The following is a 24,218-nucleotide window of genomic DNA, read 5'->3' as shown; positions in this document are numbered from 1 at the left end:
TTTATACAAATCCTACAAACTATTCTCTATTGTATTTCTGAATGTTATGTCACACTTAGTTAAATGTTTTACATACATCTAAATAAGAAAGTCAGATGTGAGCATAAACTATTAGTAATCAATTATTAATATTAAAATTTGGACTGTAATAAATTGTTGCACTTCTTCCACATCTTGTAAAAATATTAATTTACAGGACTTTGTTCGAGTATATCTTAAATCTGACTATCAGAAAATAAGTAAAATACACAATTATTTAAAAAAATGAGGGTAAAATATAATTTAAAATATTTTACTAACTAAACAATCAATAATTAATAACAATGTAACTGTTTATAAAAATTAAATTATTACCTTAAGAATAGGGTGGTACAGTTGTTAGCATGGTTTTTGTATCTTTTTTCATAAATACAACAGTAGCACCAGTTAAATGATTCATGCAAATCTCTGAACTACAAAGATGATTATCCAGCCATTTCTCTGGTTTCACAGAGGTTAGCATTGCTATCTAGGTTCAATTTCTGGGGTCCTGTATGTGTGGAGTTTGCACGTTCTCTCCAGGTTCACATGGGTTTCCTCAGGTGATCTGATTTCCTCTCATAGTTCCAACACACTGGTAGGTTAATTGGCTTCTGGATAAATTGGCCCTGGTGTGAATGTGTGTGTGTTTGTGTCTACAGTATGTGTGTGCCCTGTGATGGACTGGTGTTACTTCCAGGGTGTACCCTGCCTTGCATCTGTTGCTTGCTGGGATAAGCTCCAGCTTCCCTGTACTGCATAAGAGTTTAGAAAATGGATGGAACTATAGATACTGTGCAACTATTCACAGTGATAGAAACTCACTATGAAATGGCAGCAGTTACTCATTAAGGATACATTTTAAAGTGCTGGCTTAAGGAAACAGCCTTTCCACATCTCTGGCACATCAGTATCCATAGCTAGTTTGCTATTTTAACAAATTGCCTCTAAATATAAACATCTTAAGATGCTGGCTCTGTGGATCAGCATCAGCTACTGTATGTTTGCCTATTCCTTCTGTTTATGTGCATCAACACACAGTTCAATGCCAGTAACTACACAAAATCTAAAATGTGTTTATGTTTAATATGTTTTGATTAAATATGTTTAATCTCATTTCAGGATCTATGTAAACATTCAACATTGTTCACATGCTTTTGTAACACACAGCTTTCAGTGATTGTCTTTGTATATTTAAGCTTTTGCAAGTGTTCCTGCATTCTTCTTCTGCACTATGCCTGGTCATGTTTCATTTTTTTCTGTTTGCTCATTTTAAAGTAACACCTGCTTCCAGAACTTTTTGCTCATATGCATTTTTGTATTTTTACATCTAAACCATTTATTTACATCTTTAACACGTCCTAAATTTTCAATTGTGTTAATTAGACTGAATTTTAGCTTCAGCCTTAAAAAGCTTCCATTTTCTCTCTTTGTTACTTGTCCTACAGAGCTCTTTAATTGTGAAGTTTTCAGAATCTTTACATTAATCTATGCACATTTTAAACTCTTACTGATCACCGAACCATTGCACTTGACATGGTTTAATTCACCCTTTCCTGAACTTCTATGGCAGGCAGAGCTAGTGCCGTCTCTGGTGTGATTTTTATTATTTTTATACATCTGGCTATGTAAACAATATAGCCAAAAGGATCACTCTGACCATGATTTGAATTGCTTTCCTCAGAATAGGAACCACTTGTCTTAACTGCTGTACCAAACTGCCTGTTAGGCACAATGCACTACATTAGTCTATGAGCATTTCAATGTCCATTAGTTTGCTTTGAAAAAAATGTCAAAATGTTTCCAAAATATCCACAAATGATATTTTTAACTGCCAAAATGTCTTTGGTTACACGATTCCATATTAATGTAACTGTAGTGTTTGTGCGATGGTGGTTTAACACTCTGCTGGTACAGATGGTAACTGGATAGAGATCGATATATATATATATTTTTGCAGTTTATTACTGAAGAACCACCTTTACTACTCCGTGTTCTCTCCCGCTCTCTTCCTGATCTCCCCCTGTCCTAGTCACATTCTCTCCCGCCTGTAACCAATCAGAAAACACAAAGTCACATTACCGTAAAACTATCCAGCAACTGAACCAGAGAACTCCACACAACTCAAAAATATTTCAAACTGCTCAGCTGAACAAAACAACAGGACCGGAGCTTACATTAATATTCCCTATCATGTGGTATTAAATCAGCATTACACCTTTTTTTTACAACAATAACGGCATGTATTCTTATTACATACTCTTCAAAAAGGACAAAACATTATTGCTTTTTATGAAGTACATAAACAATATAGTTAGAACAAGTGCTTCAAAACTTTTCCAAACTAACCATGGCAAGTTACTGAGTTAAATACTTTGATGCACACAATGTTTATGAAGAAGGTGGAATACTGTGTACTTTGTATTTTTTATATTTAGCTACCACTTCTGTATGTACATTAGGTATACATTACATACGACACCCTATGACTTTAAAGCCACTACAGTACAGTACGTGTGTAATATATTTTTCACAATCTGAATTTAAAGTTAAAATATTCTGATTACTCATTGCTGAAATTTGCATTAAGGCACAACATAGATTATCTCAATGCAGAAAGCCTGAAAGAAGGGCATCGGTTCAAAACAAGCCAAATTAGAATAAAAAACTATTTTTCATATCGAACTGAGAAATGCTGTTCTTGTAAAATAGCCCTACTTTCTAATTAATTTTATATTTAAAATAATGTAACACATAGCTTAATATTAATAAAAGTCCAATCAGTATACAACTTAAGTTCTATAATTGGAAAAATATTGTCCCTCCGCATTGACTGGGATTCAAAACCAGGCAACAGCCCAAATGCTAATAGATGCCATGTTAAGCTTTCACTGCTCCACCTGGTGGTTTTACAAAGTAGTGCAGTCTGACAACAATATTTTTAAAAAATGTGCAGCAACCCGCAGCACGTAATGTACTGCATTATCCGCCGTGCATTCTGAGCGGCAGGATCTGTATTTTGCGCAGTGAGGAACCTTTTCAAATCTGATGAATGAAGGGCTTCATAGATTGCAGAACTGATCAGATTGAAAGTCCATTTAGGGTAAGGGGTAGCATTCCCACACTACTTAGACATTTTTAAATATCATGGCTGTATTATGGGGTCAAAGCGAAATTTAGGAAGAGTTATATTTCTCCCCCAACTTTTTTGGGGGGGTTGAGTCGTTGAATTGGTTGCTTACAGATTGTACTTTAATCCTCAGCTAGGGTTAGGGTTAGCATTCCCACAGTACTTAGACCATTTTTTTAACTTCATTGCTGTATTCTGGGTCCAAAGCGAAATTTAGGAAGAGTGATACTTGTCTCCCAACATCATCTTTTTCAGATAGATTTTGCTGCCTAAATTTTTTCACAGATAAGGAATTGGAATATATAAGGAATATACAATTTCTTGTATTAGGAATTTGTCTTTTCGCATACCCTAACTTGCTCTCCATGAGACACACAGACAGGGTCAGAGTGCTCAGGTGCCCGACGAAGTAGGATCCTTCTGCTGGCCGCAGGATATGAACCGGCAACCTTCCAGCCACAGGCACAGATCCTTAGCCACTGAGCCACCGCCCCACCTGTTTTTGACATTTTATTTTAACCATTTTCTATTTTCATAAACCCTCCCCATTGGATGGAAATTATATCTTACTTTCCTCACTACACATGCTATCAAAATAACTGAATGACTTCTAACTTGTAGACCAGATTCCAGTTAAGTAATTCAAACCTTGTTATAGTGAGGTTGCACTCCTGGGTATTTTAGGAAATTCCAATTTCCTTAATTGTGGAATACTCAGATTAAAAGATTTCTTTCCCTGGTTGGAGATGCATCTTCATAGAATATGGAGATGGATTTTGATACACTTTAGGGCATTCATGTTGTAGGATGGGATGTTTTAGTCTTGTGTTATAATCTTGTTTTAGAATGCATGCTGTTTTTTTCTATGTTGTGAAAAGTGTAACCAATGCGGGTTGTTTAACATTTTGTATAGCTTACTTGTGGTATTGTTTATTTTTAATATTTGTTTTTCATGTTAATCATGTTATGACTACTGTTTTATTAATCACGAGAACTGTGCCAGAGTACATGAACAATTTGATACCGATGGCTCAGGTAAAACATTTATGACATTTTATTTAACCATGTTCTATTTTCATAAACCCTCCCCATTGGATGTAATACTATCTTAATTTCCCACCCACATGGACATTTAAGTTGTTCACATTTATTTGTATATAACACTGTTTGACGTTGCGTTGCTATACAAAATATAACATTAAAAATTCTTCTGGTAGACATGTTTCTATACTTTTCACTTAAATTATGAATGGTTATGCATTAAAAGTTTAGATCTCACACCAGGCAATACATCACCAATCCAATTAATGGTTTAAATGCATGACACAGAAAAAAATCTAACCTGAAGCAGCAAATGACTTGGTTTTCATGAGACAACTGTTATAAAAGAGTTATTGATAGTATATATTTCTATGTATTGCCTTTTATGAGTTATTGTATAGGTAATAATACATGTATATACTGGTGTCCGAACTGTATGTTGGGGATGTATCCCAAGGTAATTACATTATTCTTTATGGATATTTCCTAAGTCATTTCGCTATAAGTTGCATTACTTAGGACTGAAACCTGGATTTATAACGGGATCCTCTGTACTGTAGTGAGGTACTACAAGTGAAACTCACACTCCATCTGACTATTCCATTCTTATGCATGGGCAAAGTTTACACTCTTACAGTCTTGAGCCTTCCATATTTACTGTTCTTATGGAGAAAAAACTGCCCTTTATATGTTGTTTTGCTTATGTCATGACTTTCTGGTCCCTAACTCTGACTTATAACAGTAACCTCTTGCACACATTTTGATACCTTTAAATAGAGCTGGCTTTTGTGGGAACAATCTGAGCAATGTAGTAGTACACTATTCTACACTAGCACCCTGAAAAAAAGAAAGCAAAGTAGAGACAGGACCAAGCACCATACCAATAAGGTCCCGGAGGCATGAAAATAGTAGATTGTGCACTACACCCATTAAACTAGTCACAACATGTGACTATCTGTTCTCCTTTAATGCATTAATTTTCTGGAAGAAAGAAAGAATTGCTCAGAGCAACTTTTAAAATCCGGACCTTTGGAAAACAAACCCTGGCTATCTCTCTCCAGCAGTCCAGTGCCATTAGTCACTGAAAAGCTTCACTTCATCCTGATGCTTCATTTGATAGACTTTTTCTAGCGATAGCAATAGCTTTCAAGTCCTGGCAGTCTATAAAGAGATAATTTATTCTCATGATGTATAAATCACTTCCAGAAAAATTGTTTTGGTATTGAGTATATAACAAGTTTTTAAGTGCTACTCTTATATCTAATATTTTTCCTTGCAGAGGGTGAAAGCACAAGCTTCACTCAAATTGAAAAAAAAACTTACAAGTACAAAACTTTTTTTTTTATTTTCTATGTTCAAATCTGCAAAACATCTAGAAAAATATACAACAAAAGCTTAACTTTGCACAACATTGAATTCTGAAAAAAAAAATAAAAGTATATTCACATTTCTTATTTCAACAATAAAACCACTCTATTTAGATGTCACCGCAGTATCCAGAGTCATTAGAGAGCAGCGAGTTTGGACTTCGACTAGTTGAGGAGTTCCAAATGTCCAGGTTCATGTGGGCCCCAAAGGGATCGAAACTGGAATACTGCTTTGGTCTGCAGGTCCCGGTTTGCTCTTTGCCAAAATGTGACTGTGGACACTGAGGCACTGCTCTCTCCAGTTGGAAGTGGCTTTGGTAAGGTTCACTCTGCGGAGTCCATATGGAGCCAAACAGACTAGACATAGGGGACAGACTCCTGGTGCCTGAGAAGTATGGCTATAAAAGAAGCCAAATGGGAAAGGTGTTAGATTTTTTGTACAAATTAAAGTCATTATTGGTTCAAAAGTTCAAACAATAAAAATATAATCATTGTATTTTATTTAAAGAAAAATGAAATACAATGTATAATATGGATATTGTAAAGGCAAATGCACCTAAGGCTATACATGAGGTTGTCAGCTTTCTGGTTCATCTTCACAGCATGAAAGTTACAGAGCCTGACTATGTTAATGGCTCAAACTCTAAATGTTTAAAATGGGCTAAGATGAACCACAGCTAAAAGACTCTCCATTCCTTGCTCCCTCTCTCGAAATGCCAGGCAGCATTTGATGTGTATAGATTCCTGATAAAAGGAGATGAGATTTTTTTAAATGGAAATTGCAATCAATACAAGTATATTTGAATATTTTTTAAAAAACATTAAAATAGATCAAAAGATTAATACTTGACACAAACCAAAAGAATATTCACTGGCAAAAGGTAACAAAATTTGGAAACAACAATCACCCACCTTGCCAGGTCTTAAATATCATAAAAAGTCCCCTTATTGTGTGTATTAAGATGAAAAATAACATTAGCCTTCACTATTTTTAACCAACAGGAAAAAAACTGCTATGCTCATAATCAGTGAGGTATGCCACATCTGTATTGTTAACCACAGAAAAGAGGAAATAACCCTAGCAAATTAAGTCCATAATTATTTCAGTCCAATAAATTAGGACTTCAACTCAATGTTGTTACTAACTTAGTTACCAGAAAGCTAATTTTATAGGAACACTGGGCACAAACTGTGATAATTAATAGGTATACTACAAAGGACAATGAGGAAATTTGACAAATTTGTCATTTTTAAAGCACATAAACTACAAAACTTTTACATTTGCAAAGTACTCCAAACACTCCCTAAAGCAAACCTGCTCTTTTACATTGTCTTTACTGTTGCTGTAAGTGGTCACAAAAAAATATCGCAGATAGTCAATACTCCTTTCTGTCTGTTTTCCCCTCTTATCATACATGTGAAATAAACAAATCTGATAAGTCTTATTTTCAACATTAATAGTTCATTTAGGTCCAACTCAGCTTTTGCAAGATGATACTCTCATTCCTTTCATTAAACACGTTCCACCCTAAGGGATGAGGGGCTCCAAGCACCCAATCATGTAGTTGAATCTGGCAGTCTGGCTTCTTTCAAAAAACAGCTGGAAGATCAATTAGCTGCAACAACCCAAGATAAGCAGACGGGTCTCCACTTACCTAAAATCTTTCTTAGGTTTACCTGGGGCAGTGATATTTCTACCTAAAGCCCCAAAGTTGTTTCAAATGCATTTTATGTTCAGCTGTATTGTCATATCTCAGATGGATGGACTCTGGAAAAGTGTTAGTCAGCAGATGTCTCTGATTCAGCCTCACCTTGCTGCCAACACAGCCAGTGGTGTCCCAGGCAGAGGTGGCATCCTGGATATTATCTTCAGCCCAGCTGTGTTGAGGGGAGTAGGGCATGGTGGGTCTCTCTTGGCACGGGAAGGCATTCTGCAAATTTGCATTTCCTGGAAGAAACAGGCAAGGTTTTTAATTTTCATCTTTAAACTTATTACAGCAAATGCCAGATATTATTTATGAATACATGAACGCATGAACACTTACTTTACCATAAAAACAGTACATAACTAATTTATTTGGCTTACATTTTTTTTTCAGGTTTAACCAGTATATCATTCGAGATAAGGAGAAAGCATTTTCAAAGAAACACATACCCCTTTAATTACCCCTTTTATTGCCAGCATTTATGAAAATGAAGCACATTTTTAAACATAAAAATGTATCAATATCTTGATAGATAATAGATAAATAGTTCCCCACTGATCAATCTTTGAAAAAAAGAAATCCACATAGTATTTCTTCAATATATTCCTACCTTCTAGCACAGAACAGTAGTTATTCTGTTCACAGTAAGGGTATGGGAAGGTACACTGGGTATTAGCGTTACTCCACAGAAAGCTAAAACAAAACATTAACAAAAAAAAATTCAGCACATGCACAAAGTATAATTCAAGAACTGTCTAAACTTTCCAAACAACTAAAAGTCATTGATGAGGCACTTCCCAAAGAATTATGGGAATAAATAAGAAACACGCTACCCAGTTATGATTTAGCTGAAACCTTGGCTTCTTTCAAGAAATAGATTGATAAAATACTCAGATCAATTAGCTATTAACTGCCAAACAGCACAGAGAAGCCAAATGGCTTACTCTCATTTCTTATTTTGGTGAATGCCACAGTAGTCTAATAATGCAAAGACACAGAGATCATAGACATATCTATGGAAACTGGTTGCTTAATATTGTTCAGGTGACAAGGTCTGCAGCTGTAAAGAAGCGACTTCAAATGCAGAAGTTGAAAAAACTAAGTCTCTGAGGCCTTGTACCTTTGGAGACTATTGGATCTTTGTCTGCTTAACTATACAAGCTTTCACATTTCCACTGAAGTGATATAAACAGAGAAGAAGCAGTGTTCTTTTTACATGTCCAATCAGAACAGCACATCTCAGGCACTGTAGGCACTAGATCTACCAAAAAAGACAAATGTACCCATTGTAAAAACCATGAGAAGATCCATGAGGTATGCATGACAGGCTTTCTGTGGCATTGTATCTAAACTCGTTGGTTAAAGGAATCGAGGGTGCTGACCACATTTCTTCTGCTGAATAAGGACTTGACATCCCTAGGGGAAAAAAAAGTAAAAATTAAAACAAATAAAAGCCCTTTTGTGAAAGATCCACTAAATGATAGATTCTGGATGTTTACCCATATTCCTTTCTACTCCAGCTGCAACATCAGCAAAGGTAGGGTTAAAGTTGGGAGCTAGAAGAGAGTCAGGGGTTTGGCACAGCTCCTTCGGATACAGATTATGCACGCTTAAATAAAACAACAAAGACAATGGTTAAGGCAATATTATTAACTTCAGATGATGGCATCATTTAAAAAATTACACAGGCCTCATCATACTCACTCTTCATACCTCTCTGTCCGGAAATTGGAATTGAGTGTCTGGCAACAATCTCTTTCTGCCATATAAACACTGGGCTGAAGGTCCACTATTAAAAAGGAAAATACAGAAATTAATCTTCTGTTCCATCTCATCTGCGTACACAGACTAACTTAAAATCATTAACTTTAGCTTATTAATCTGAGTTTATTTCTAAATGTTCTCAAATTGTTTCCATTACAAATCCTTGTGCAAAATCTTCCAGTCTTCTAGGGTTTAACCATTACAAACTCTATAGTAATCCTCTCTGAACTCAAAGGGGTTGTAATTCTGCTTTGCAATTCTGACAGTTTTCTGACAATCTATATCCTCCACTAAAATAAATTATTTGTATTCCCTTCGCTTTATGAAGGTAAAGACAAGTTGCTTTGTCTGCTCTGAATTTTTAGATTTTAGATTATATCTCTGTTAGTATACATACAGTAATCAACAGCCTGCAGCAACTGAGAACAAAAAATATGGCCTGGCCAATTAGCTGGTTTGTGTCAAGTATTAAGTCCAAAACCCCACATGAAGCAGAAGCAAGGCTAAGAACAAGCAACTCAGAAAAGCCCTTGGAATTTCAACACCTGCCTGGCTGTTTACCCATTACTTATTCCTTGGAAGGGTTGTGGCCCGTCCCTGGGCAGGAAGCCTGGCCCTCTCAGGACATGCACACACACCCAGGCACAATTTAGAGAGGTTTATCTAGCCAGCGTGTCCTTGAAGGTGTGAGACAGCTCGATTACCTGGCAAAAACCCACACGAATGCAGGGAGGACATGCAAACTCCAGAAAGGAGTTACAGTCCAAAATTAAACCCAAGAGCTGTGATGCAGCAGTGCTATTAGTCTAACCACTGTGCATCTCCAGAATTCAGGCAGTGAATGTAAAATTGCACAAATGGCACAGAGTTTCATTTTTTAGGACCATACAAAGATTACTTTGCAATTTAAAGGTAAAACAAGCATTCACAGATCAATCCAAGACTGAGAAAGATGGAAGTACATTAAAGCATGAAACAACAGATTCAGAAAGACTTATTTGAAACTATGTATACAGCTTAACAACAGTTTAAATGAAGTACTGTGTTCAAGGATACAACGGTAGTGTTTCCACTGGGATTTCAACCCATAACCTTTGAGTAACAAGTACAGAACCCTGAACACTGCTCCACACTGCTGCCACAAGGCGGCAGATCCAGGTAGATTTTGCAACACAAAGGACACAAGCGAAACAGATCAGTGCCACAAAAGCGTAGTATGCAGTGTGTCCTAGGCAATAGATACAGCCACCCCAAGACAATGAGCGAGAGTGAGGTGGAACAGTAACAAGAACTTAAGTTTTTTCCCCCCACAGATGGAACCTACACATCCTACCAGCCATCTAGGTGGAAAGCATACATTAGGAGAGAGGCTGGAGCTCCAGGCTGATGCCTTGGGCACGAACACTGAGCAAGACAAGTGCTGAATTAGAACATACGGTATATCACCGACTATTGAAGGAACCTTTGAAGAGTTGAAAGCTAAAAAAAAGATGATCCTGCAAGAATATTTAATCTGTTAAGTGTCTGTTTCTGAGGTGATATACCAATATTGTATCCCAATATCTGATGTTCAAAGAGAGGGTATTCCATGCTAAAAATGTAGCAAGAATTTAAAAATATTTGTGTTGTTTATGTGCTGTGCAGCTTGTTATTAATTGCAGTTAATGATGGTTTTTACTGCTGTGTTTACTGAACCCCAAAAGACTTCAAATGGCTTTTTGTGTTTGGCCATTTAAGTCAACTTACAATAAAGTCTACTGAACATGGAGAGGTCCCATTCATGCAGCAGGTCTACTAAACACTATAAAAAAATAAACATTTACACAAATCACTTGATTTCCTTATTAAGATGAGTATTCTTTTTGCTGTATTTGATTCTTGATTGCACATTTTATTAAAGAGGCTAGAGAAGCTTTGCCATCGTACAGGGCTTATAATTTAGCTGCACTTTCTCAAGGCAGTTCAGCGCAAAACACTGAGCACCTGTTTGCCACTGCCCTAGAAGTTACTGTACAGTTTACAGGCAATAAAGACGAATGACGAACTGGCTCAACTAAACGGGAAGTCTTGGAGTTTTCTTAAGCAGGGGCAAAGAATGACTGTTCAGGTGAGTGGTGGAAACTAATTACAAAGGGACGTACTTTTCTTGGTTGAGGCAGGGCAGTGCACTTTGGCGCCATTGTGGTCCTTTTCTCCCTCCAGACTGCTGGCGCTGCTCCAACTCCCCCAGCTGCCCCGGCTGGCTCTCACGCTGCCAGAAGAGCTGCCCGAATCCGAGCCAGACTCCCACAGCAGCCTGCGCTCCTGGCACTTCCGCCTTGGGTTCGCCCAGCACACGCCTGGATGGGAGAACCACACGGCTCTTAGCGTCTACCTCTGACCTCCAGTGGGTCAGGTTATACCAGCCAGTCCATTCTGGGACAACTGGTTTGGCCCATCTTCCCCACAAATGTACTCACTGAACTGCACTTCTGGACACAGATCACCTCATATTCATAATCATATTCATTCTGCTTTTTCCCCTCGCAGTACTTTTAATAATCAAAATTACTCTATAGCATAATGGGATAAATGTTTGAATGCTTAACTATTTACACATAAGAAAGTAGCATACACAATTGTTTTACTTTTCTATATAAAAATGTATTGTTCCTGCTTTCCCCAAAGAAATGCAGAATTGCTACTCAATTGCCTTTACAAAGAACAACATTATTTTACCTTTAACATCTAATTACCTCTAATCTAATTTTAACAGAAGGAAAATAAGCTGCTAGAATGTTATACACAAACCCTTCTAGGATACAATCATGGAGCCGATACAGTGAGAGAATACATACAGTACAACAGAAATGTGCAGAAAACTGTACTCACATGGCAAAGATGACCCCTAGTGTTAATATAAATTCGTTTTTTTCCTTAAAAGATTCCTTGGTGCATGCAGTAATATTTTTTCATATTATCCTTTTTATGAACATATAATTTGCCAAATACCATTTTAACATCAGAAATCTGTTGTTAGAACTCCTCAAATGAAGGAAAATGTATCATCCTTGTATGGCCACCACATACAAATCATTTCCCAAAAGTATTCCCTCTATATAAGTGACTTTTCCAACTATTAACAACATAACAATAATCTAAATAGCTTTAGATCTAAGGACACAGATTATGGGATACAACAGTACTAGATCTCATTATTTTTAACAATGATCCATAAGGCATATGTTCAATGTTTACAACTGCTAAGATTGCTTGTAGAAACGTTTACAAATCTAGGTCTGATAGGAAAACAAGACATACTAAGCAGGACAAATTAAGGACATGAAGACATACAAAACATTAACAGGACAGTTTCACTGTGCTTTGCCAGGTGAGAAAAGGGCATACATCCCATCAGATCACTACTCTCAAGTTGTTTTCTGAAACAAACCTCCAGGTACTTCAGGAAGCTCCACAGAGCAAATATTGTTAACAGACAGGGCATGGTTCACCTACCATTCTGCATCTGTTTTACAGGGCTCTCTGGTCCAGGTCCTGGTTTAGCACCATCCTGCTTTCCATTACTGTAGCGGTTTCGTGATCGATTGGGGTTCCTATTTTCTCTCCATTCAATATCCCTATTCTTTTCTCCCAGCAGAGGCACACTGTGCTCAGGAACTCTGTATGAATGAAAAGAAACAAGATGAATGTGACTGCATCCATTTTTATCTCAAACCACAGCCATCAGGTACAATAACAGTAACTGACTAAAAAAACAAGTACTATTCACCACATCCCTAATAGGAAAAACAAAGAGGTTGATAATGTCATGCAATGCGTGTTCTTCTGGTCTTCGAACCAAATGAGTTCTCACTTACTTAATTGGTTTCTTGATTATTTCAGCTACATTGAACAGGTCTTTGGAATGTAACTGGATAACAGGTCTCATGCAAAACTAGGAGCATGTTTTATGAGAAACATTTTGTAATCTCCATTTGTCTATGCATTATTAATTGGTGGCCAATTAACTATTAGGTTACAAACGTGGTGCATCACAAAACAGGAGACTGAATTCACTTACCCAGTTACACCCTCTGTGGCCTTTTTTCTGTTCCTGCCTGGGTTCCTTCTTGCTTTGCCATTAACAGCAGTGTTGCCCAGTTCTGTTTTGTCAATGTACTTTTTCTTTGAATTACTGTCTTCTTTTAGCTGAATGGACAGAAACAACAAAACATTACATGGCCTGTACGCAGGATTTGATTTTCCTTTAAGCTCTAAAATATCACAGGAAAAAAAAACTGACAAAACTGCATGAATTCAGAAATTAAACTTTATATTCATTATTTCAACTTTCTGCATCACGTACCAACAGAGACCATAACTAACTTCACCTCCCAATAAGGGATCTCGTTTTTAATTTTAAGAGGTTCAGTTGAAGATGATTCGGAAAGCATCAGTGTCAAAACTAGGTTTTTAATCATACCAACCTCTGAAGATGGGGTGTCCTTTTTGTCACAACCCCTTTTCTCTGTAAACTGTGAGAAGGGGCCACACTGCTGTGCTGTGGAGGTGCTATCATTACATGACTTCTCAGGCGGGCTGCATACACACAGGCCTGGTCCACTGCCTGGAGTCAGAATAGTGTTCTCTGAGAGGCTTGAGTGCATTTCCATGGGAAACATAATTGGTGCCACTTCCTTATCTTCTTTGAAATTCGGAGAAGGTTCTTTCAAGTGTGTTTTACTCTCAGACAGGGCCGGGACCTCTGGTGTGTTATTACAAGCACTGGAGTCCTGGTCAGTGCAATGCTCTGAGCTGTCTGGTTCCTTTGCTGCCTGAAAGTCATCTTCTGTGGTGTTAGTAGGTGTTGTAATGGAAGCTGCAGAGCTCACTTTGTATTTAGTATAATAAACAGAGACTTTATGTTTCTTCTGTGGCTGAGCAGGAGCTCCAGAGTTTTTCTTAGATGAATACTGGCTTCGAATGGGACCATTGGCAACAGCAAGAGACCCTTTTCCTTTGCTCTTGTCTGATGTATTGCAAGAATCCACAAATGTCTTACAGCTACCTTTCACTTTGCTGAAAAACAAAACACAAAAATCAAAAAGTCGCACAAATCTTTGATGACAAAGGCAATCTAATATTATGGCTACTTTAAGTGCCCTTAAAGATGGAAAAAATGGCAACTGATCTAAAGACATTCAAAAGATAGCTGTAGTAAAAAAACAACTTTGCAATTCTAAATGGACCTTTGCACTCCATGATGGTTAAAGAACATCTATGTAAATAATAATAATAATAATAATAATAATAATAATAATAATTGCTTACACTTATATAGCGCTTTTCTGGACACTCCATTCAAAGCGCTTTACAGGTAATGGGGACTCCCCTCCACCACCACCAAAATAGAATTCTGATCAAGTGTATCACTTTCACAGTCTATAACAATTCTGCTTGCCGTACTTTTAATTTAAGTTTTGTGAGCTGACCTTTAAATTCTATAAACAATGAGCTGTTAACTCATTGTAAATACTTACCATAAAAATAAAAGCGTTTTGTAATTTTTGACCAAGCATTCAAAATTCCACGCTGAAAAAAAGGCAACTCACCTCATTGAATTGGGGCTGATTGTATCAACAGGGCTGGTGTCTCGAGCTATTATAGAGTTGTGGTTCTGCCTTGATCCCGGCGATGTAAATTCAGAAAGAATATACTGGGCTTGATAGAAGGCCATCAAACACACACCACCCAGAGAAAAACTGGGGGAAAACAACAATTGTATCTTTTCAAGAACTTTGCAATATTGCAAGACAAATCACAAAAATGTACATAACTCGCTAAAATCGGCTCACAACTAAATATACAAATACTTTAATGACCGATTAGTTGTTAAGGTGTCCAAACCACTGACATTTATGTCATAAGTCACTGTAATACATAAACATTTCCTGATTATTTTTGCCGAGGACTGCATCTTATGCAAAATTCAGTTCTACTACAGATCATAGCACAAAGTATACTCCCATCTCACAAAACTCTACAAAAAAAGATTAAGAATACACATTAGTCAAGAACATCCTTGGAAGAACTGCATTGTGCACAATAGCCAGTGTCCATGCCGTTTCCCTGCAGGAAATTTGTGAGCAAAGCACCTAGGAAGACCTACATCCTGACAGCATACTGACCATGTGAAGATGATGGTGACCACCCAGAAGGTCTCCTCCCAGCTGGGCCCGGGCACTACCTGGGCACACAGGGGCAGCATGTGATGGGGCAAGGTGACATTGAGAGTGAAGGGGAAAGTTGAGCCTCGAGCTGTCACTATAGTCAGGTCCCTGATCACCCAGGAGGAGGTAAAATCAGGAGTAAAACTGGAGGATAGAAAAGGGAGACGAGGTGGTAAAACAAAACTCTTTACCTCCAATCTGTATTTAACTTAAAGGAATAACTGGGTCCAAAAGGGAGAACAGAGGCAGTTATATAAAGTCAATACGTTGGCAATTTTACAAAACCTTTTAAATTCACATTGTTTGTTTTTAATGAAGTCTGCTATTTACCAATGTGTGTGTAAATGCTACTAATTAACTAGGTTTTCTCTCACTGGTTAAATCTGATAAAGTTCCCCCAACAATGCCTAAATAACCCCCGCTTTAAATGACACATATAAAAACCTTAATACATACGCAATGTTGATTTCAGAAGAAGAGTTATAATCAAGTTGAAATGATCGACACTCCAGCACCTCGAATCCAAACCCCTGGCACTTGTATCCATTGATGTTCATGGACATTACGGTCAAAGGCAGCTCTCCAGCGTTTTCCACTTTAAAGCTCTTGCGAATTGCAAACAGAGGCTTGTTGGTTTTGAGCCCTAGATGAAGAAGGATAAAAATGTATGGTTTTACAGCACTGAGTCATACCATTAATCAGCTATATATCCGATTGACTTCTAAGACTAATATTGTCTACATATAATGGCACCTCTGCTGTACGAGCACAGACCAGAAGTGAGATCTAACTGCCAGAGGGGATCCTTCTAGTTAAAGGCCAGGTATGTTGAGCGTCATCTCCCTCGAAGAGCCGCTTTGTGCTGTACTCTCACCATCTCTGCACTCCATCAGCGTGGACTGCGGCACGTTGAAGCGCAGGGAAGCTCCAGCTCCCGGGAGCTTTCCTCCCACCCGCAGCAGCTCTTTGGCGCCATGGCCCTTCACCATCACCATGTCGAAGACTGTCAGGTTGTTCCTGAAATCCCAAAATAACACACTTACTGAGATGCACAGAAAGCCGCTAACCTAACCTGACCATTGTCCAAATAAAAAAAAAAAAACATTTTTCTATGTGGCAAACCAAAAGGTAAGACTAGAATGTTAATATAAAAAAATGAAAAAACACCACCTTTACTATTAAATGTATAGTAATATACATCAGTATAGATCTGAAATACTGTAGATTCAGTTTAAGAATTGACTTAAATAAGATGATGTGTATTACGGAGCGAAACACTGGAAGACCTCAATTCTTCCCACAGAGATCTCAATTAAGGCTGCATGAGTACTGTTCACAGTCTGTATTGTTTAAAATTTGAGCTCAGTTTCTAAACCTTCAAACCTTGATCTGATTTTACAATGTATACAAACGCATTAGATATGTTTACACCCACCTAAAACCATTACTGTGAATAAGAGTCTAAAAAAACGAATCACAATTACAGATAACTAGAGAGCGCATCTATGCAATACAATATTTCTACAGAAGCTCAGGAATTAATGTGGTTACCTGATCAGTATGACTGAAGTCACAGATTTGTGCTCTACAGGTGTAAATACTACACCAATCTCTTTCTCTTCCCACGGCTGAAGATGTAGCAGCAATTTTCGAGCTCCTTTCTTGACTTTGGTCTTTCTAGTGTCCTGTTTCAATATTTACAACACAAAAAAATAAAACTCTTGAAACCATGAACAATGTTATATTAGTCGGAAAACAAAAGAGAAGCCAACAGCACTGAATAAAGGTCCATCGCCATAGTCTGAACTGACAACAGGGCTAAGGTGCCAGGAATCTCACAGTAATATAGAGTAATAATCAGTTTTTAGATTTTATGAAGAATTTTGACTATCACAGGCGATTTTCACACAATTAATATAGTTTTAGGAGGGGACATACTTTGTGGGTTTTTATAATAGCAATTTCAAATGCAAAAATGATCAACATGTTTAGCAAAATTATTTATATCATCACACATTTCTCTTCATTGCACAACAGTGATTTCATTGCTTCACAGCCATGGAAGTGTTGCATATTGTAAGGACACTATTCAGTGTTGCCATCTAGTGGTGCAATACATTACAACTACTGTATAGGCAAAGTAAAAAACACAAGAATTAACACAGCTTGGATAAGCTATACTAATGGTGTATTTTTTCAAAGTATTTGGAGGGCTCCTATAACACCTAACACCACTTTAAAACTGTACAAGACAAGTCATTTTTTTTAGTTTAACAAATGAATTCACAAAAGGATTTCATTAAAACATAAATATTGACATTCCAACAGACTGGCTGATCAACCTCGGTGAGAGGCTGGATAAAAGAAAACAGACCTGATGGTCTTCAGTCACTAGCGTAAACTCTCCTGTGGTCACGTTGACAGACAGTGGGTTTATCTTGAACCTTAAAAACAGAAAAACAAAACACAAACCACTTGTTAGATAAAAATGTAAAGGATAATAGCCTAAAACAAAAACATTTACCTTTATTTAGGCAAACAGATGTTAATTTCATAAAAAGCCTGGGCATTAAGCTTGAAGAGAGAATGAAGTTTCCATTTCATCTCAGCCAAGAGTACACATTTTTGTGCTAAACACATCCAGCTTCATAAATCTTACTTATCCACTTTATGGTGAATGGAAAAATAATTGCTGGTGATGTGTAACTAAATTGGAAGTCTTAAACTAAGCCAAAAACTATTAAATTCAATGTGACAAGCTCATGAAGAAATAAATTACTCAAGTACCACTTCGTCAACAAATCGAGAGCTTCCAAAGGAGCAGGATATGAGGACAAGGCAAGGAGCTGAATGGTCACAGGAGAGGCTGATGGGTTCTTCAGTGCAAAGTACTTCACCTAGGAAATGGGAAAATGCAGATCAATGCTGCTCGGTTTGTATTGCAACTAAAAGAATGACCTATGTCAATTCTATTTGGGCAGCCATCGTAAGACATTGCAACATGTACTGGCTAAAAGAAATGATACACAAATGTCTATTTGGGCAGCCATCATTTCAGAAACGGTTTGGCTAGTCCAGTGAAAATGAACAACAAGTTAAAAATAATCAAAGCCTTTTCTTACACTGAGAATATGCCTTTGAAATCAGGGCTCATATGAGAAAAGCTGGGATTGCACAAATGTTTTATTCAAGTGCTCCTTGCTTGCCAAAAATTTTTATTGCATTAACTTCGGAGCATCACAAAAAATAATGCACTTTTTGTTGTTCTTGTAGCAAGGTGCAGAGTGTAATTAAAGCTACTATTAATCTAAGACAAAATCATTAAAGGTACATTTTTCCTTAGAAAAACAAGATGTACACTAGCTGCTTAAATAGTGTTAATATCATAATCACTATTGCACAGTGACTAAAACATTACCTTGAGAAAAGGAGAACCTTTGCTTACCTTACTCTCATTAACTGGAGTCGCACCAAAGTCAAATGGGTAGCTTGTTTCCATAGGTAGTCGAGGCCATCTATAAAGAAATACGGTTCTCTAAACTCCACCAGTCTGAGCAACCATTACTTTAAAATTTGATTCCAGTGAGTTTTGGATATTTTAATTCATAAAACATTTTAGAAAGAGGAAGGATTCCCTATCCCAGACAAGAAATACAGGAAATACACACCAGCTTGTTTTTGTTACAACCAAGCCCCGGTACATATTCAAACCCTTAACTGAACTGATGACCGATTTGTATGGTTTGACATTTTTCAGCTTGGGAGTTTCAATTATTGTATCACATAAGAAAAACAAAATCCTAAACTTTTGAGAAGAACACAAAATTTGCAAATATTTGAATCCAGAAACTTGGTAGTTCAAGTGAGGCTTCAATTCATCTTTAATGGAATAAAAATCAGGAAGCGTGTGGTGCTTCAGGACCAACACCGAGAAACCCTGTTCTAGACAAAATATAAAAGCAATAAGATATAATCGGAGTTCAAGCACTGCTTTCTGTATATCTCCTAAATAAGACATTAACATGTAAATGCTTATGGGGTCATGCTAAATGCATTCTGGATATTGAGTTCTCACACTTCTATAAGCTCAAATTAAGTGAGATCGTTGGTGGGGAAAAAATAAACTCTGGAATGTATTGGGTATGACACTGTGTCATGCATTGTTAACGTATAATACAAATCAGAAGTTAGCAACGGTCCGTTTTAAAATATTTTTCACATTTTTAAGGTCACACAAAGATAAAATAGAAAACATACAATCCTGATCCTTTGTTATATAGAAGCAAAGTCCTGCCATCCCTAGATCACTCAATGTATTGCTTTCTTTCTTAACAGAGTCAGCTGTCAGTTGCTAGCGTTGGTCAGAACTCAAAACTGAAAACCAAGCGATTTCCCCATGGAAACTAAATATCAATGCAAAGCTTTGTCACTCCGTTGCACTATTTTTTTCATCTGGCAGAGATGAAATGAGGAATCAACTATGTGCTCAAGCCTAATGGCAATCATGGAAAATGTCTGGCTTTCACCATCTGACATGCACATCATCGAGTCATCAGTTCTTTGTTCAAGACACTAACAAGAGCGTACCTGCAGGTTAGGTGGTCCTTTTGGCTCTGCCACTGTGTGCAGATCTCTTTGGCTAAACTGTTATCCACCCTCCAAGTGGAAGAGTCCAGGAGCAGACTGCCTGGCCACTGAAGCCGGCCTGCCACACACAAAACAGTTGTAATAAACCCACAAGTCCCCTCAGATGCACAAGTCGCTGCCCTCAAACTATCTTAATCAAAGAATTCAATTTAAATTATTACAATAATATACCACAACCATGGTTAGCAGACAAATATGATACATACTGTATATCTGTAGAGGACTGTAAGTTTCACATTCCCTTCTATATGTTGTTGTTCTTTTTCATTAGGATCTACGTGCTTGGGGAAGTTTCGCACAAAAGCAATTCAAATTTCCATTCTTCTTTATGAATCTACAGCTAAAAAATTCCTCATCATTCTTCATGTAAAATTTAATTTAATTCTGTGATCACTATACATAAGACATCTTTTCTTAATAATAAATTATTTGCCAAATACACACAATGGTAAACAATAAAACAAATCACTTCAGCATCAAAGGGAAGAAGGGATATTAGATGTATTTCTTAAATCCTTGACGATTTAATGAAACCAAAGATCTAGCCCCATTCAAATCTTAAACCAATGGACCAGTTTTTAACCTGCTTTAGACAATCCCAGTTGACAAGGGTTACCACACTCTCCATTGGCTTCAAAAACAAGGTCCCCCTGCTGGAAAGAAAGATAGCATATGAGCAAGGAATTACTAACTGGTGACCCAAAACTGACCCAAATACTGTTATCTGAAGAACCAATGTTGACGCTTTCTGAGTCATGTTTGGATGACTTAGCTTTAGTTTCTTCCTAAACAGTGAATAACAAAAATAGTGCATCATGTTAAAGGATGACCACATCTACAGTAAATGTTTAAATGATTTTGTTACCTTTAACAGTTGCCTGTTGGCTCTTACACTAAGTTACTGGTGCTGCACCAGACAAGTAAAATAAAAACTGAACAAATGACTACGATTTTTTAAACATTTTCTAGAAAACAATATATAGCATCAAAACCCTACATCAAATGTGCAAGAAACAATTACTTTCAAGTGGTAGGGTAGCTTGAAATACATAGCAGACATTGGAGATCAGAAACAAGTACTGTGCAAAAGAGAAAGGAAAACTGATCTTACGTTTTCAGAGCTATAACACTAAAGATTGGGGAGTAGTAAGAGTACAGTACAGATTCTTTCATTTTGGTTCCTGACATTTGCCCAAATTAAAACAGAATAACAAGAAACGGTACCTTTGAAACACTAGAGCGAATCTGCAATGGAATCTGTAGAGAGAACCCAAGGCTGGTAACTACAAGCAGACCAGTTATCACATTCATAGGGATTTTCGTATTGACAAACTTCATAGAGAACACTTTCCAGCACCCAGGAGGCACCGACACTGGGCCACTGAAGTTCACAATCTGAAAGGCACAGAACAGGTTATTAAATCAAAACCATTATAGTGTAAATCAGGACACTCAAGATCAGTAGGTTCATATACATTTATTTAGATCTGTCAATTATAATATTTTATATAATAAATATAGTTTTAGATCAAACTGAAAAATGTAGATAGAATTTTCTTAATGAAAAAGATGATAGTTTGTATGCCTATCATGTTTTAAGTTATCAGCCCTGTTGGAAGTGTTGTTTGCATATATGTAGTAACAATGTGTAGCTGTCAGAGAGAGGAAGAGGACAGCAGTGCTTTAAAGACTGAAGACTTCTGTCTATCTGGTAGCTGCAGGCACCAAGGAAATGCATTTACCTTTAACAAGCTTTCCATCTCTTGGTGCATAGTGACATCAACAACAGAAAAGCGGAAGTCAAAACCATTGGTTAACCATACATCCACATAGTCTCCGCCATTCTGTTTTTGTTTCATGTGAAATAAAGTGGGAAGATCATAACCAGACCTCCTGAAAAAAAAGTAAAGAACTTTTGTATTCTTTTCAGCCATAATAACATATCCCTAGCTCATATAACTCCATGGATATATTTTATAACACCACTATGAAATAAACAAATTATCCATAAGTTTACATTTCTCCAATGTAATTTTGTTTATTACATTTAAAGAAGCAAAAGAAGAGTGACTCACCCATTTGTTATGTCAAACGCAGGATACGATTTTAATGTGTAGCTGCCTAAGATTTGCAAGCTGATTTGACCAGTGCATTTTCTCTCGTGAGTAGGTAAAGTTCCTGGAAAAAAAGCACAGACAATTCACATTTGAAAGATGCCTTTATCCAAGGTAACTTACAACAATAAGTCTAAGTAACAAAAAGAGTATAAAAGGATACAACTATTAATAATATACAAAAAGTATTTACAGAATGTATACAGCACACTGCACATACAACATCCATCCATTTTCTAAACACTCCATCCAATTCAGTGCCGCAGTGAGCCGGAGCCTATCCCAGCAAGTAACAGGAGAAATGGGGATGGGACACCAGTCCATAACAGGGCACACACAAACACGCATACACTTACACCAGGCCCAATTTTCCCAGGGGCCAATTAACCTACCAGTATGGTTTTGGACTGTGGAAGGAAACCGGAGCACAAAGTGGAAACCCACGCGAAAACGGTGAGAACATACAAACTCCACACAGATAGCACCGCAGGAATTGAACCCAGGGCCCCAGTGCTGCGAGGCAGCAATGCTAACCACTGTGCCACTGTGTCATCCACTGCATAAATAAAAGAGTCATTGATATTATTCAGTATCACAACTGAATTACAACTAAAACTTCAATAAATACTGTGTGCAATCTTTCTTCTAGATTCTTCAAAATAATATATTCCGAGAAATAAAGGACTACATTGAGCACCCAAACACTAGCACCCAATTGTATACTGAACAAAAGTACATTTTAAACCAAAACACAACATACATACCACTGCAAATTAGCGAAGCAACATGTGTAAAATTTGTTGCAGACGCTCCCAGCTGAACTTGCTGAAATTTTAGCTTATTTTCCATTCTGGAAAGAAGCTGCATTTCCTGCAACAACAAAAAAATATCAAACTACTTCTAACACCATTGGAAAAAATAGTGATAACAGATAGAATGCATAAAATTCACAAATATCTTGCTTACCTTTACATATAAATGCTTGACTCCAGAATTCAAAATAAAAATGTTAATTAAGGGCTCCCCTGTAAAATTAAAGAAAAGGTAAAGATTTTAGTTTTTGTAAGGACTGATAACTGATAAACTGATCCCCTATTTAGTGGAAATTAGTTATTTTAAATCATTGACGTGAAGACATAAATGTCAATACATATTTGTAAACCTGTGACTAAATGCACAGTGTAACATCAATAAAGCAGTAGAAAAGAGAGGGTGTATAATCACTGTGCATGCAGGATGCCTCAGCTGGTATTAACCTAAGAGAGTGCATTCTGCAGCCTGTAGAGGGCACTCAATGACCAACTGGGAAAAAGCATATGCACCAAGATCAACTTTGCACTTACTCGAATAAACCAAACCTATAAACAGTTCAAAGACATGAAAACAAACCATTGACTATGTTAAAAAGGTACCAGAGAAAAGGGATGAATCTCAGATTTCAGTGCTTTCCAGCTCCTATTCAAAAAAGACAGGCATGCCTATCTCTGGAATCTGCCCCAGGGGACAAGAATTGGTCCTTCCCCACCACTGCTCAGGACTCCATCTGTACCAGTATATGTAGCCCAGTACATTTAAGTTCATTTTAAAACGTGAAGCAATTTCACTACATTTTCGATACTACGAGGTTCATCTTCAATGGCTACTCATGTTGTGTGAAACGGGGCCAGTACTAGGCTGTGTTGCTGGGGTTTGGTCAATATGCCATTGCCTTCTCAAGGGGAAATCCCTCTCAAAGGTTTCTTCTCTAAGAAGGCTTTTCAGTCTTCAGAGACGGGGAGTTTCAAAATCTAAGGGTTGGCGTTAAGACCCTGGATAAAATGTTTCCAAACTTCAGGAACCAACCGAACCCAGTAGCGACAGGCCTGGTTTCCCAGTCGAAAGAGCCCTCCATGACAGAGGCCCTGTTCCTAAAGAATGCAGCACCCAAGATTCCAGAGTTCAGTCTGTTTGTAACGTATCTGTGTAAGGGAGCTACACCCATTGGACTATTGCTTCCCTATTCTGTCACTGCAGGTTTTTGTGCAAGAATACCATTCCAGCTTTGCAGTGGTGCGAAAATGCCGTAACCATATAAAACAACCACTAACTGCTGGAACTGAATAATTGATTATGCAATTCAAACCACACTAGTAAAACGAATATTGAGAGTACAGTACACTGCTGGTTAAAACCACAGCTTGGAAACAATTAGCAGAAAAGTCTGAGGAGGCAGGTGAGAATCT

The 24,218-nt window shown here is 37.4% G+C and overlaps 1 protein-coding gene across 5 annotated transcripts in view; it reads right to left on the bottom strand.

Annotated features, from left to right (window-relative positions):
* Positions 1–5,508: 5,508 nt before the first annotated feature.
* The window catches only part of tmem131l (transmembrane 131 like), a 53,531-nt gene continuing 34,821 nt past the window's right edge, over positions 5,509–24,218 (bottom strand). Inside the window, exons 10-34 of one of the 5 annotated variants that reach the window (XM_088633208.1) lie at positions 22,963–23,021; positions 22,761–22,866; positions 21,958–22,060; positions 21,625–21,775; positions 21,107–21,277; positions 20,466–20,535; positions 19,823–19,940; positions 18,681–18,750; positions 18,023–18,132; positions 17,610–17,679; positions 16,787–16,920; positions 16,110–16,252; positions 15,692–15,878; positions 15,194–15,379; positions 14,618–14,767; positions 13,493–14,084; positions 13,087–13,214; positions 12,522–12,685; positions 11,168–11,365; positions 8,967–9,051; positions 8,762–8,871; positions 8,546–8,678; positions 7,873–7,955; positions 7,368–7,504; positions 5,509–5,954 (exon numbers count right to left, since the gene is read on the bottom strand). In XM_088633208.1, the coding sequence (XP_088489334.1) occupies positions 5,667–5,954; positions 7,368–7,504; positions 7,873–7,955; positions 8,546–8,678; positions 8,762–8,871; positions 8,967–9,051; positions 11,168–11,365; positions 12,522–12,685; positions 13,087–13,214; positions 13,493–14,084; positions 14,618–14,767; positions 15,194–15,379; positions 15,692–15,878; positions 16,110–16,252; positions 16,787–16,920; positions 17,610–17,679; positions 18,023–18,132; positions 18,681–18,750; positions 19,823–19,940; positions 20,466–20,535; positions 21,107–21,277; positions 21,625–21,775; positions 21,958–22,060; positions 22,761–22,866; positions 22,963–23,021 (3,746 nt within the window). In that variant the 3' untranslated portion in view covers positions 5,509–5,666. The remainder of the gene's footprint in view (positions 5,955–7,367; positions 7,505–7,872; positions 7,956–8,545; positions 8,679–8,761; positions 8,872–8,966; positions 9,052–11,167; positions 11,366–12,521; positions 12,686–13,086; positions 13,215–13,492; positions 14,085–14,617; positions 14,768–15,193; positions 15,380–15,691; positions 15,879–16,109; positions 16,253–16,786; positions 16,921–17,609; positions 17,680–18,022; positions 18,133–18,680; positions 18,751–19,822; positions 19,941–20,465; positions 20,536–21,106; positions 21,278–21,624; positions 21,776–21,957; positions 22,061–22,760; positions 22,867–22,962; positions 23,022–24,218) is intronic. The other 4 variants (XM_088633211.1, XM_088633209.1, XM_088633213.1 and 1 more) reach the window with 4 other exon arrangements.

Source organism: Lepisosteus platostomus, chromosome 1 (genome assembly GCF_059453375.1).
Source record: "Lepisosteus platostomus isolate fLepPlt1 chromosome 1, fLepPlt1.hap1, whole genome shotgun sequence".
Lineage (NCBI taxonomy): Eukaryota > Metazoa > Chordata > Actinopteri > Semionotiformes > Lepisosteidae > Lepisosteus > Lepisosteus platostomus.
This window is presented reverse-complemented; position numbering and strand designations above follow the sequence as displayed.